This window comes from Calliphora vicina, chromosome 4, assembly GCF_958450345.1.
Source record: "Calliphora vicina chromosome 4, idCalVici1.1, whole genome shotgun sequence".
Classification (NCBI taxonomy): domain Eukaryota; kingdom Metazoa; phylum Arthropoda; class Insecta; order Diptera; family Calliphoridae; genus Calliphora; species Calliphora vicina.
Window position 1 is genome coordinate 37,550,246 of NC_088783.1, and position 13,706 is coordinate 37,563,951.

The 13,706-nt window shown below is 35.6% G+C and overlaps 1 protein-coding gene across 1 annotated transcript in view; it reads left to right on the forward strand.

Moving 5' to 3' along the window:
- The first annotated feature begins 5,532 nt into the window (after positions 1 to 5,532).
- LOC135959012 (uncharacterized) overlaps positions 5,533 to 13,706 on the forward strand; it is a 33,704-nt gene continuing 25,530 nt past the window's right edge. The window contains exons 1-2 of the mRNA XM_065509997.1: positions 5,533 to 6,134; positions 6,171 to 6,984. Coding sequence (XP_065366069.1) covers positions 5,612 to 6,134; positions 6,171 to 6,984 — 1,337 coding nt within the window. The 5' untranslated portion in view covers positions 5,533 to 5,611. The remainder of the gene's footprint in view (positions 6,135 to 6,170; positions 6,985 to 13,706) is intronic.

Here is a 13,706-nt window from a genome sequence, read left to right on the forward strand (position 1 = left end):
CCCACCATGTCCAAACCCCATTCAGGTCTGTCCTAAATGGCCCCTATCACACATTGAACATAAGTGTTAAAAAAGTAATTGAACAAAGTCCACCCCTCGTAGCGCCCTCCCTGAGCAACAACTGGGTATACCCTATATAGTTTTGTCATCTACTCCCTCCCAGCTTTCACCCACCATGTTGAAACCCCATTCAGGTCTGTCCTAAATGGCCCCTATAACACTTTTAACATTACAACAATTTTGGAACAAATTCCACCCCCGTAGCGCCCTCCCCGAGAAACAACTGGGTATACCCTAAATAGTTTTGATATCTACTCCCTTCCAGCTTTCACCCACCATGTCCAAACCCCATTCAGGTCTGTCCCAAATGGCCCCTATCACACTTTGAACATAAATGTTAAAAAAGTAATTGAACAAAGTCCACCTATCGTAGCGCCCTCCCTGAGAAACAACTGGATATACCCTATATAGTTTTGGTATCTACTCCCTTCCAGCTTTCACCCACCATGTCCAAACCCCATTCAGGTCTGTCCTAAATGGCCCCTATAACACTTTTAACATTACAACAATTTTGGAACAAAATCCACCCCCCGTAGCGCCCACCCTGAGAAACAGCTGGGTATACCCTATATAGTTTTTATATCTACTCCCTCCCAGCTTTCACCCACCATATCCAAACCCCATTCAGGTCTGTCGTAAATGGCCCCTATAACACTTTTAACATTACAACAATTTTGGAACAAATTGCACCCCTCGTAGCGCCCTTCCTGAGAAAGAAGTGGATATGCCCTATATAATTTTGACATCTACTCTCTCCCAGCTTTCACCCGGTATCTCAAAACCCCATTCAGGTCTGTCTTAAATGGCCCCTATAACGCTTTGAACATTAATGTAAACAAAGTAATCGAACAAATTCCGCCCCTAGTAGCGCCCTCCCTGAGAAACAACTGGGTATACCCTATACAGTTTTGATATCTACTCCCTCCCAGCTTTCACCCACCATGTCCAAACCCCATTCAGGTCTGTCCTAAATGGCCCCTATAACACTTTGAACATAAATGTTAAAAAGGTCATTGAACAAAGTCCACCCATCGTAGCGCCCTCCCTGAGAAACAACTGGGTATAACCTATATAGTTCTGACATCTACTCCCTCCCAGCTTTCACCCACCATATCCTAACCTCATTCAGGTCTGTCCTAAATGGCCCCTATAACACTTTGAACATAAATGTTAAAAAAGTAATTGAACAAAGTCCACTCATCGTAGCGCCCTCCCTGAGAAACAACTGGGTATACCCTATATAGTTTTGACATCTACTCCCTCCCAGCTTTTACCCACCATGTTGAAACCCCATTCAGGTCTGTCCTAAATGGCCCCGATAACACTTTGAACATAAATATTAAAAAAGTAATTCAAAAAAATCCACCCCTCGTAGCGCCCTCCCTGAGAAACAACTGGGTATACCCTATATAGTTTTAATATCTACTCCCTCCCAGCTTTTACCCACCATGTCCAAACCCCATTCAGGTCTGTCCTAAATGGCCCCTATCACACTTTGAACATAAATGTTAAAAAAGTAATTGAACAAAGTCCACCCATCGTAGCGCCCTCCCTGAGAAACAACTGGGTATACCCTATATAGTTTTGACATCTACTCCCTCCCAGCTTTCACCCACCATATCCAAACCTCATTCAGGTCTGTCCTAAATGGCCCCTATAACACTTTGAACATAAATGTTAAAAAAAGTAATTGAACAAAGTCCACCCATCGTAGCGCCCTCCCTGAGAAACAACTGGGTATACCCTATATAGTTTTGACATCTACTCCCTCCCAGCTTTCACCCACCATATCCAAACCTCATTCAGGTCTGTCCTAAATGGCCCCTATAACACTTTGAACATAAATGTTAAAAAAGTAATTGAACAAAGTCCACTCATCGTAGCGCCCTCCCTGAGAAACAACTGGGTATACCCTATATAGTTTTGATATCTACTCCCTCCCATCATCCACCCACCATGTTGAAACCCCATTCAGGTCTGTCCGAAATGGCCCCTATAACACTTTGAACATAAATGTTAAAAAAGTAATTGAACAAAGTCCACCCCTCGTAGCGCCCTCCCTGAGAAACAACTGGGTATACCCTGTATAGTTTTGTCATCTACTCCCTCCCAGCTTTCACCCACCATGTTGAAACCCCATTCAGGTCTGTCCTAAATGGCCCCTATAACACTTTTAACATTACAACAATTTTGGAACAAATTCCACCCCCCGTAGCGCCCTCCCTGAGAAACAAATGGGTATACCCTATATAGTTTTGATATCTACTCCCTCCCAGCTTTTACCCACCATGTCCAAACCCCATTCAGGTCTGTCCTAAATGGCCCCTATAACACTTTTAACATTACAACAATTTTGGAACAAAATCCACCCCCCTTACCGCCCTCCCTGAGAAACAACTGGGTATACCCTATATAGTTTTGATATCTACTCCCTCCCAGCTTTCACCTACCATATCCAAACCCCATTCAGGTCTGTCCTAAATGGCCCCTATAACACTTTTAACATTACAACAATTTTGGAACAAATTGCACCCCTCGTATCGCCCTTCCTGAGAAAGAAGTGGATATGCCCTATATAATTTTGACATCTACTCTCTCCCAGCTTTCACCCGGTATCTCAAAACCCCATTTAGGTCTGTCCTAAATGGCCCCTATAACGCTTTGAACATTAATGTAAACAAAGTAATCGAACAAATTCCGCCCCTAGTAGCGCCCTCCCTGAGAAACAACTGGGTATACCCTATACAGTTTTGATATCTACTCCCTCCCAGCTTTCACCCACCATATCCAAACCCCATTCAGGTCTGCCCTAAGTGGCCCGCCAATGAACTTGAATACTACATATTCAAACTGCAATTTTAATCTTAATATGAAGACGTTTTTTTTATTTTTTAACTAAAAGTTTAAATTTAAGGTATTTTCTTTAATTGGTGAATAAAAATAATTAATTTTATTATGTTTTTGCCAAAAAAAACTATGTTTTTCAAATTTACTTTATTTAACAGTGCTATGTTAAGTAGTTAACATATATGTGGGACGTATTTAACTTACGAATTTAACTTCACACCCTTAACAAAGTTAAGATTTACATTATTAGCATTGGGAATTTCACGAAAGAGAAACATTGGAAAATTGTGAAATATTACTACCGATACTTTGTTTCTGTATTTACTATAATTTTCGGACATAATAATAGTACAGGCTTTGAGTGCTTTAGTGACTAAATTCGAGTTAACATATGCACACCAACACATGTGCCGATGATCGCAGCCGTAAAATTTTCAGATTAAAATAAGACAAAATAAGCTATTCAGACGATGTGATAATCTGTCTGTCTATATTGTGGCTAATTGTGCATTAAGATCTTGATGGTGATCAATATCATTGAAAAATAATTTTCTAAGCTTTAGCGATTTTGATGAAACTCTTCCCAAGCACTTTTGTATTAGGAATAGGTTTAAAAGTTCGTATAAGGCTTATACGAAGTATTCTGTTCTTTATTTTTGGTATAAAAGATGTCTTATATTTCTGGATGACACGGTCCTAAATGACCATAAACAGCATAGAGCCATATAATTTGGTAAACATTTCGTACAACGTGGTACCCAAGGATGTATTAAGGTAGTCTGCCGGTCAAGCTTGACAAACAACTTATCTAGTTTATGCCAACACGACAACGTTAAAGGAACTTAAGTATGGCAATATCTTCAAATTCACTGGTGATGTTTATATGAACTCGACATGGAATAATTTTCATCCCGATTTTCACACTGATTCTGTATTTTATTTATATGCAAAATATATTTCATGGAAAACCCTGTCACAATCTAGAAGACAATTAACTGCAATTTCTTAAATGTTATTTTAGATAGGAACGAATCCAATCGAAACCAATTATTAAGAATACATTATTATAACAAAAATGGTATAAAAATAACTTTTACGTTAATACGAGGGAGGGACAAAAAGTACGTGCCTTTTTGAATGAAACACAGGTTTTTGGATATAAAAATTATTTTATTTTTCAACAGTCTCTTTTGAGCTCTATGCACTTTGTACAACGTTTCTCCAATTTTGTTATCCCTAAATAAGATTTGAGGGGGTCATCCACATTTTTTGTGAGATGTTATCATCGTTGGAGTTAAACCGCTTTCCGCCGAGACATTTCTTCAGGTCTAAATCCGGGGCTAAATCCGAAGAATAGGGCGGAATATCGTGATTTTTTCAATTGTATAGAGACAACAACTGGGCGTCCAGAAATTTCTCATCTTCCGTACTTGTATTGTCACAAGGAAACCATTTTTTACCATTGAAATTGATAGTACACAGAGAAAACATATTCATGGTAGCAATCGAATTTGATGCCAATCGAATGATACTACCTTAGTGATCGTATTTTACAGTTGTGGCTACAAAATTTTAGAAGGGGTAACAAATGTTCCGATGCTTCAACCGAAATTCTTCTTTATTAACTGAATTTATGTTGATAGAACCGAAAAATTATGTACATGCAACCGAAACTTTCAGTTTTCTCTGTGTATTTATCAAGGTTATCCTTGGTTTGAGTGGTGGCTTTTTGGCAAAAAATATTGGTTAATGATGTCTTAAAGTCACAGGGTAGCTACTATAAATGGCTGTCAAACACATTCTAAATGACGCAGCTTATTAAAATTTTGACAGGCTTCAACTGACACCCGGCTCTTAACTGAAAAGTCAAGAGCCATCTAATCCGACTATTGCTTAATCTTGTTATTATCACTATAATTTATTTATAATTATCACTTCTGACACACTTGTGGTCAGTTAGCACGAATATGAAGACAGATTTTCCAAATTCGATAAGGAGAAATGGAATTGCATAAATGCAAATCAGAAATAGCTGAAATATATATATTTATTAGAATATATCTTTGTTGGAATAAGACTCTAACATGTAAATGTATATGTGTATTAGACGGACCGATATGGGTATCAAAATGTTTATTTTGACAAGTACAAATTTTGCCAAATTAACACATTTTCTAATTTAATTTGGCCCAGTGAGAAGGAAATAATTAGTATTATAAATTTTTTTTAAAAAAATACTGATAGAAATTACCAAGTGGTTTTTAGCCTATATAATTTATGAAACATGTACATACACTCCAAAAGAAAACTGTTAAAGATTTGGAATTTTTAAGATAAATTCAAGAAATGGTCTTCTTTTTATTATTTAATCCCATGGAATTTCCCAAAGATATTCCTATAGAAACAAGGCTTGTATGTTCTTAAAATATATCTTAGTCCAGAAAATATATAAAGATATTTCTTAAATGCTTTGGAAATGAAAAACAAACAAAAGAAACAACTTTTCCAATTAGTAAAAAACCACAAACAAACAAACAAAATTTTATAAAATTTCTTATTTCACAGCTAAAATGAATCGATAGTTTTAATTACAACCAAAAAGATATACAAAATTGTATACGATTTTTATTTTTAAACTAAAAAAAAAACAAAAACTGCTAAATAAAATTAAGAGCTCTGAGAACAATAATTAAAGAGCTACGAAATGTCCAAGTCGAACGCCGATTTTAGTGCGTTCGACTTTAATGACAGCTCGGATAATTCAGATGTTGAAACACGAGGGCCCTTTCTCAGTCGTGTTGCGCTCGGCAACAGTAGTAAAAGTTTGACGGGCAGCAGTAACAATATCAACAATGCCAACAACAACAATCTTAGCTCAGGACATCATAATACGAATCAACAACAACAGCAGCAGCAACATCAACATCAACAGCAGCAACAACAACATCTCAACAATTCAAGTCATTTATCCAGTAGTGCTTCCAACAGTAGTGCATCGAGTAGCGAAGATGAAGGAGAAACAAATGATGATAATGTTGTTACCACAACAGCTGAACAACAGCAACACCAGCAACAACAGCAACAACTCCTACTGCAACAAAGTCAAAGACAACAGCTACATGAAGCCATTAATGGCAAAAACATTAACGAACATCTCCACGACAACAATAGCAACAGCAGCACAAGTAGCAGCAGTAGTAGTAGCAGTACTGCACCTAGAGGCACTAGTGCAAGAGCTGGCATTGGAGTTGGTGGAGGTGGAGGAGGAGGGGTGGGCAATGTTGGCAATAGTAGTTGCATTAATAATACGCAACAACATCAACAAAACGCCAGTGGCAGTAATGCTCAACAGTCTCATAATTCAGATGTCTTGTTAATGGCCGCCATGGGTGCTAGCAGTGGTCCAACAACAACTACAGCAGCAAACGGCTTAACAGACGATAGTATAGTTGCCACATCAGTGGGTAGCAACAATAATATGGATGGCATGGATGCCAGAGATGGTAGTGGAGGTTTAGCCTCAGGTCTCACAGAATCGAACACCACAAACCATAATAATACCAACAGCAACAACAACATAAGTAGTAGTAGTTGCAATGTTAACAGTTTGCTCGACTCGGCTCTAGCAGGTGGTGGTAGTGGTGGTGGCGCTGGCGGCATCAACAGTCACATTCAAAACAATGGACACTCGAATGCAAGCAGCCACTGCAATGAATTGGTACGCAGCAGTAGTAGTGCCAGCTTAAGCAATGCCAGTCTCAATCATCATGCGGGCATGGGTGGTGGCGGAGGCAGTGGCAGCATTGTGGGCGGTGGAGGCTCCAATGCTGGTGGTGGCGGAGGCGGTGGAGGCGGCGGTAGCCTTTGCGGTGTACCCTCCTCGGCCTCCAGCTATGCACTATCTGCTGCCGAGCGTAAGAAATATCGTCATCAGAATTTCAGTAAAAACATCTATATTGGTACGAAAAATGCTGAGAAATGGGAGTATATGCGGACACGATTACATTTTAAAAATGATGTCGAATTTGTGGCATATCTACTGAATTTAGCCGATAATGATGGCGAACGTTTGGCAAAGTAAGTAGAGAATCATTGTAGACACACACACACACATGTAGTAATTAAGATTTTTTTTGTAATTACTGGTAAAGATTATGCGAACTTCACATAATCATTTCATTAAATGAAAACACATAGAGTTTTGTAAAATTTGAACGAAAAGGAATAGAGTAGATAGTAGTAGATGGTTATTAAAGTAACATGCTTTACGACCATTACAAATCATTATTCTACAGACAATTTATCTGCGGCTCTAGTTTCTCGAAGATGTTTCCAGTATCCTATCAACACGAGTTCATTACTTTAAAAGTATTTCTGTTGTTCTTTGGAAGTTATTCTTAACAACTTCCATAAAAGTGAAATACGAAAATTTAGAAATTTTAAATTTAAAAAACTGTTTAAGTAACTTATTCAATGAATTCGTTGTGGTAACTGAATGTAATTTCAAACTAATGATTTGATTATACATATGGGTTTTGTATGTTTCAAACTACAAAAGTCTGTCGTAAACTATTATTTACTACCGGTCTTTAAAGCTGATTCATTCGTTTGGCAACAAATTCATTTGCACAACAAAACTGTTTTCTCTGTGTGAAATGAAAAGAAAAACATTGATACTAGGACAGCCAGAGCTTATTAATTCAATTTGAGCTAAATTCTCTACAATCTTAAATCGGAATTAAAAAATGTCAGCCATTCAATCCATAAGTCCATTACCAACATCATCATTTAAATCAAATTCATTCATCATTAAACTAATGCGTTACAAAAATCATTCAATTAAATTATTGTTAATTAAAATCTAATACAAATATAATTAAAGTATTTTTTCATTCAGTATAGTTTCTATTTTGCCTTTAATTATTTACAAAATGAATTGAAAATGTTTGTTTTAAGCCATTTTGTAATAGATTTAATTTTGAAACATTTACTTCAAAATAAAATGTTGCCATCTTTCTGGTAACATATGGATTCCGAGCCAAAAGAACTGCTCATCTTTTGAGGCCAATAACGAAACAAGCTAATTTCGGATACTCTGTTTTGAAGTAATTTGCTGCTTGAGTAGCTCCCAATGATTTGCAAGCTCTTGTTGAGTTTAACAACAATCTTCATGGAGTAGTGCCTCCAATTCATGGTCTTCAAACTTTTTTGACTGGCCTGGGCGATTCCGTGTCAAAATCACCACTTCTGAACCGCACAAACCGCAAGTTGAAACCGATGGAACATATTCACCATAAGCTTTGGTGAGCAATCGGTATGCTTCAACGGCACTTTTATTCAAATTAAAAAAATAAAGCAGAACTTCCTGCATATGGCGCGGGACAAAATTCGGCATTTTCGAAGCAGAAAAATCTTTGTTGTTTACACTATAATGTTCAATAACTAAGTGGGAATAAATTCTCTAACAATTCTTTTATTGGAATTTTAATACTTTAATGTGGAAGCAACCGATTGGCTTGATCTTGATATTTTATATAGATAACACGGTGCTACGATGAAAAAAAAAACTTGGAAAACGACCTTTCTGAGTACATTACAAATTGTGTCTAAAAATTTCAGAAAAACCCCCCAGCTTCTGAAATTTTTAGACACAATTTGTTATTCTAAAAAAACCGTTTTCAGTGATGTTCGTCGACTAATCGACCTGTAGCTCAGTCAGTTTTTATTCGACTTTAAATTTTTTAACTGGTTTGCAAAGAAAGCTGATTACGCTTTAAAATGACGTGCATTTTTTGATACATATATAAGTTATAAGTATTGTTTTTGTTAAGAATATCTAAAAGAAAAACAACATTTATAAACTTCTTTGATTTTAGTAGCTTTTCATTACTTATTTTGATATAAAAGTTTATAAAAATTTATACCAACATATATAGGAAATTTAGTTCTTAACAAAACATGGTGTTAATTATTCAAATCGCATGAAAATTCTAAAAGTTATTCAACTTTTAATTAACACCATTTTTAGTATTTTCTCCCCCAGCTCATATAAATAAAAATAAACAAAAAACTGTAGAAAAAAAATATTTGTAAAATTTTGAATTTACAAGGTAAATTTTTTCGAACTTTTTTCAAAAAAGTTTAATAACTTTTGCAAATATGAACCGATTTTAACTAATTTTTCTCTATATAAATTTTTCTTTAAACCACTATGCAAAAACTAAAATTACTATTATTGAATTTGAAAAATTACGAAAAATAAAGTCGTGTCCCAGCAGTTCTAGAGACTGTCCCGATTTTACCTATCATTTAAGATGACAAGTAGTTACATTACTAGCTATTTGACTAGTTATTTTAACACAAGCATGTACAAAGCAGGGGGTCAATTAAGACTTTTGGATTATAATGAGACTGCCTGATAACTGTTACATAGAGACAGTTACCTTACTAGCTACCTAACTGGTTACTTGATCAGCTACATAACGAGGTATTTTAAAATGTACGGGTGTTAATTGATCCAAATAGTCCGTCCAATAACCGATTATTTGTTAACAAACCTTCTATTGACAACTCTCCAATATATTACTTCTGATGAGTAAAATAACTACTTTTTAAAATGCAGTTCAAAATAAATATTTAAAGTGACTACACGCTAGATTACTTAGAGACACTTGACTGCACGCTAGGTTACATGGGATGTCAGTATACTTAAACAAAAAGAAAATAAACTGTATGAGAGTTATATCAACATACATTCAAGATTACTTAGAGACACTTATGTGATAATTGACTTCAAGCTAGATTACTTGGGATGTATAAAGTAACCAATTGACTTCTCTCTGCACTACAAATGCAAATGACCCAAAATATATAAATTTATGTCAGCCAAGTGATCAGACATTTGTGACAATTACCGTCTATAAGGGATACAACATGCTTAACTGCTGGGGTGTTTGCATTTGCAATTTTTTTAAAGTCTATATTATCAAAGTAGGATCGTTTTTTAATTTTTAGTATTTGTTGTGATGTTCTATTATTTTTTAGAAACGAAGTATTTTCAGTCTGGGATTGTTTGTTAGTTTTCATAATACTGTGATATTCGAATCAATTTAGCCAAAATTTTGTCTATGTAACTTCTTTATAGGATCATATATGGTCCAGCTATATCTTTATTTTAAGTGTTTCAATGATGTTTCTTACTTAAATAAATTTTCGTTTATAATGAGTTTGTCATTTAAAGGAAAATGTGGAGCTAATGAAACCTAAACTTTATCAATCGTTATCAATATTCAAACATATTTTTTTTAATTATTACTTGAACAGAGCACATTAAATCATTTGTCATATTCATCTTTCATGTATATATAATAAATACATACATTCTTTCTAGCCACTTCCCCTTCCAATTACGCCACTGTTTAATTTAACACAAAATAATCTTTGTTTTTTTTTCATCTGATATTTGAGTTTGGTGAACACTTTGCCACAAAGTAGAGTTTGAAAAAATGTTTAAATAAAAGCAATACATTAAAGTTTTTTAATGGCAGTTGTAAAATATAAAACAAAACCAGAAAAAATAAAACGAAAACGCTAAAAAAGAATTGTATATTTTATGTTTACTTGTCGTGTGGATCATTGCAATGGCACTTTGTTTTAAAAACCCGTAAGTTCGTACGTTCGTTCGTTCGGTCGATGGTTCTGTATTTTGCTTCCACGGCATTGCATTGTAAATTACATGCTCGATAATCGTGACGACGACTACCACGACAATGGCGATGATGACGATAGTGCTGGTGCAGATGATGATGTTGATGATAATGACGTTGCTGCTATGTTAGCGGAAGCGGAAATAAAAACACAAACGTAACGAACATACAAAGAAGTGAACAAAAGTAGAGAAAAAAAATACATACAATCTGCAACAGCAAATAACAACAAAGTAAAAAATTATTTACACCAATTTCACAGTGTGAGTTAAAAACTCATTCGCATGATATTTTTGCGCGGCTGTAGAGCAGTGTTTTTATATATTTTCGTTTGTTTTTTTTTTTTTTTTCTTTGCACAATTTAAATGCGTCCCTTGTTTTGTAGTTTTTTGGTCAGGATTGCAACAAACAAGAAAAACAAACGCCAAAATGTTAAACTAAATGTAAGAGGGCAAAATGAAAAGTTTGTTTAAAAGAATTTGTTTTGTGAATATGTACTGACATTTTTGTCAGAAGATCTTAAGGTCAGATCTAAATTTTATTGTAATATATGATCATACAAAATTTTAAGTTGCTCCTAAATTTTAAATTCGCTCTGGTTTGTCATTTATCAACGTTTAAATTTAAAATTTTGTATCATAATAGTATAAAATCGCTCAATTTCAATTGTATACGAGGGAGGCTCAATAAGTCCATGACTTTTTGAATGAAACTCAGGTTAATTTTCAACATAGTCTCCTTTGAGCTCTATACACTTTGTCCAACATTTCTCCAATTTTTGTATCCCTTCCGAAAGATTTGTCAAGGTCATTTATTTGTGATACGATTTCATCGTTGTATTCTAATCTCTTTCCGCCGAGCAATTTTTTCAGGTTTGCAAACAAGGAATAGTTACTCGGTGCTAATTCCGTAGAATAGGGATGATGAGTCTAATACTTGGAGTTTTGTCGTGGAAATAGCACATGTGTGCACGTTGCGTTTGTGGTCGATTGTGAGTAAACGCTGCGGAAAGGTATTTCATACCCAAGTGATCATTGAAACCACTGAACCATGTGAGATTCCTATGGCTTCCACATCTCTCGCACTTTCAATCTCGGATCGGCCAATACCAGATCCTGATTTTTTTAATTGTTTTTGGTGTAGAGACCTCAGCTGGATGTCCAGAACATTCGCCATCTTCCGTTTTTCTAAGGCCCCAACGAAATTCAGTGAACCACTTTTTTACCATTGAAATTGATGGTGCACAGTCGCACCATCTTCTGACGCAACTTCTTCAAATTTTGACAGGAGTCAATTGACAGGAACGAATCATGTGAACATCGTATACTCTGTTCCAAAGTGAAGCGTATCCCAGAAAGAGCGTTTTACTTCGATCGAAACAAATAGTGGTCGGATGGGGCAAGTTCTGGACTATAAAGCGGGTGAGGCAAAACCTCCCAACCACTTCATTCTGAATAGTTTTCAACAGTTATTGCAACATGTGGCCTAGAGGTATCATGATGGAATATTACAGTTTCATGTCTGGCAGAATATTCTGGGAATTTTTCGGCCAATACTCGCTTCAAACGAATCAGATTTATTTAGTACAGGTTCCCCGTGATGGTCAGGCCAAATTTAGCAGCTCATAATAGCTAGGACCCTTTTGCTCACACCAAATTCAGAGCATTACCTTAGCGCCATGGATATTTGGTTTTGGTGTCGATTCGACTGGTTGGCCGGGCTTCAAGTACGATCTATTACGCGATCTTTGTCTTCTGTGTCAAAGTCAACATTTCTGAACAGAACATACCACCTATTGCACGTTGAAACCGATGGAAGGATGGAAGAAGTAAAGCAAAACTTCCTGCATATGAAACTTTGTTGACATAAAATTCGAAATTTTCGAAGCAAAAAAAAAACTTTGTTGTTTACGCTATAATGTTCAATATTTAAGTGAGAATAAACGCCATATATTGTAAATCCAGATTTTCGATTTTAGAAAAGTGAAACAGTATTTAATTTAGGTATTTGTATCTTATGAAGCTGTAGCTTCGGTGGATTGTGGAAGCATTAAAATGATTATTATGTCCTCTTTGAATTACATAAATACATAGGAATGTATTAATATAAAAGTGCAGTCATAACGCAAATGCAATTCTCAGATGCAGTTTTGCAAATTTCTACCCTTTTGATTTTTAATATTTTTTAATTTATCAAATTTTGCGTTGTGTTTAGAAAACATATTATGAACATTGAACCTATATGAAAACCAAACTAAAGCGAATTTCACAATTCTGGAAAACTTTAGATTTTGTATGGCCATGGAAAACATGTATACTAAATGTTAATTAATTAATTTAATTTTTTAGTCCAAATTTTTGGTTTCGGCACTACAATAATATGTTTTAAATCATTGAACCAAATAATGCCAGTTTTAACATCTTGATTTCCAACAACTGAAGCCTTGATCATCGGTCAAGATCAGTGAAATCAGCAATTAGCTCTCTGTTGTACATATGTAGCCCTTTTCACATTGACCTCGCCGTTCATCCTTGTTGGATTTGGCTTGCCTGGGCTGGGCTGTTAGTGCTGCATGTCCTCGTACATGTAGCAGGCATGCAGTTTTGCTGCGAGTCTTGTTTTTTTGCCATAAAAATGAATGCAACAAATGCGCACACATACAATTTCCTTTGTAAATTTCAGCAAATTTCAGTTTTTTTTTTCTCTTTTTGAACTTGTTTTTTTTTCTGCTCTGCATCCTCTTGATGCCATCCGTATGAGTTTGAAAATCAAACCAAAAGTGAAAAATTGTTCAAGTGCAATTACAAAAATAAAAACAGTGAAAAAATGGAGCCCAAATACGAGGAAAAAAACATACTGTGGTTGGAAAAACGTTTGTTGCCAGTTTGCAAGATTGTTGGAAGAGCTCCGGCTATGTGGGGTGTTTGGTTAAAGGGGGGAGGGAGGTGGAAATATAAGGATTTTCACGAAAATTGCATGGTGTATATGTAGTATAAAGATGTAAGTAACTATGTGTATATACAATACCACACATGTATGTATACTTACATTTACTACTTTATTTGTACTTGTGTGCATAAAACCGTTACAGGA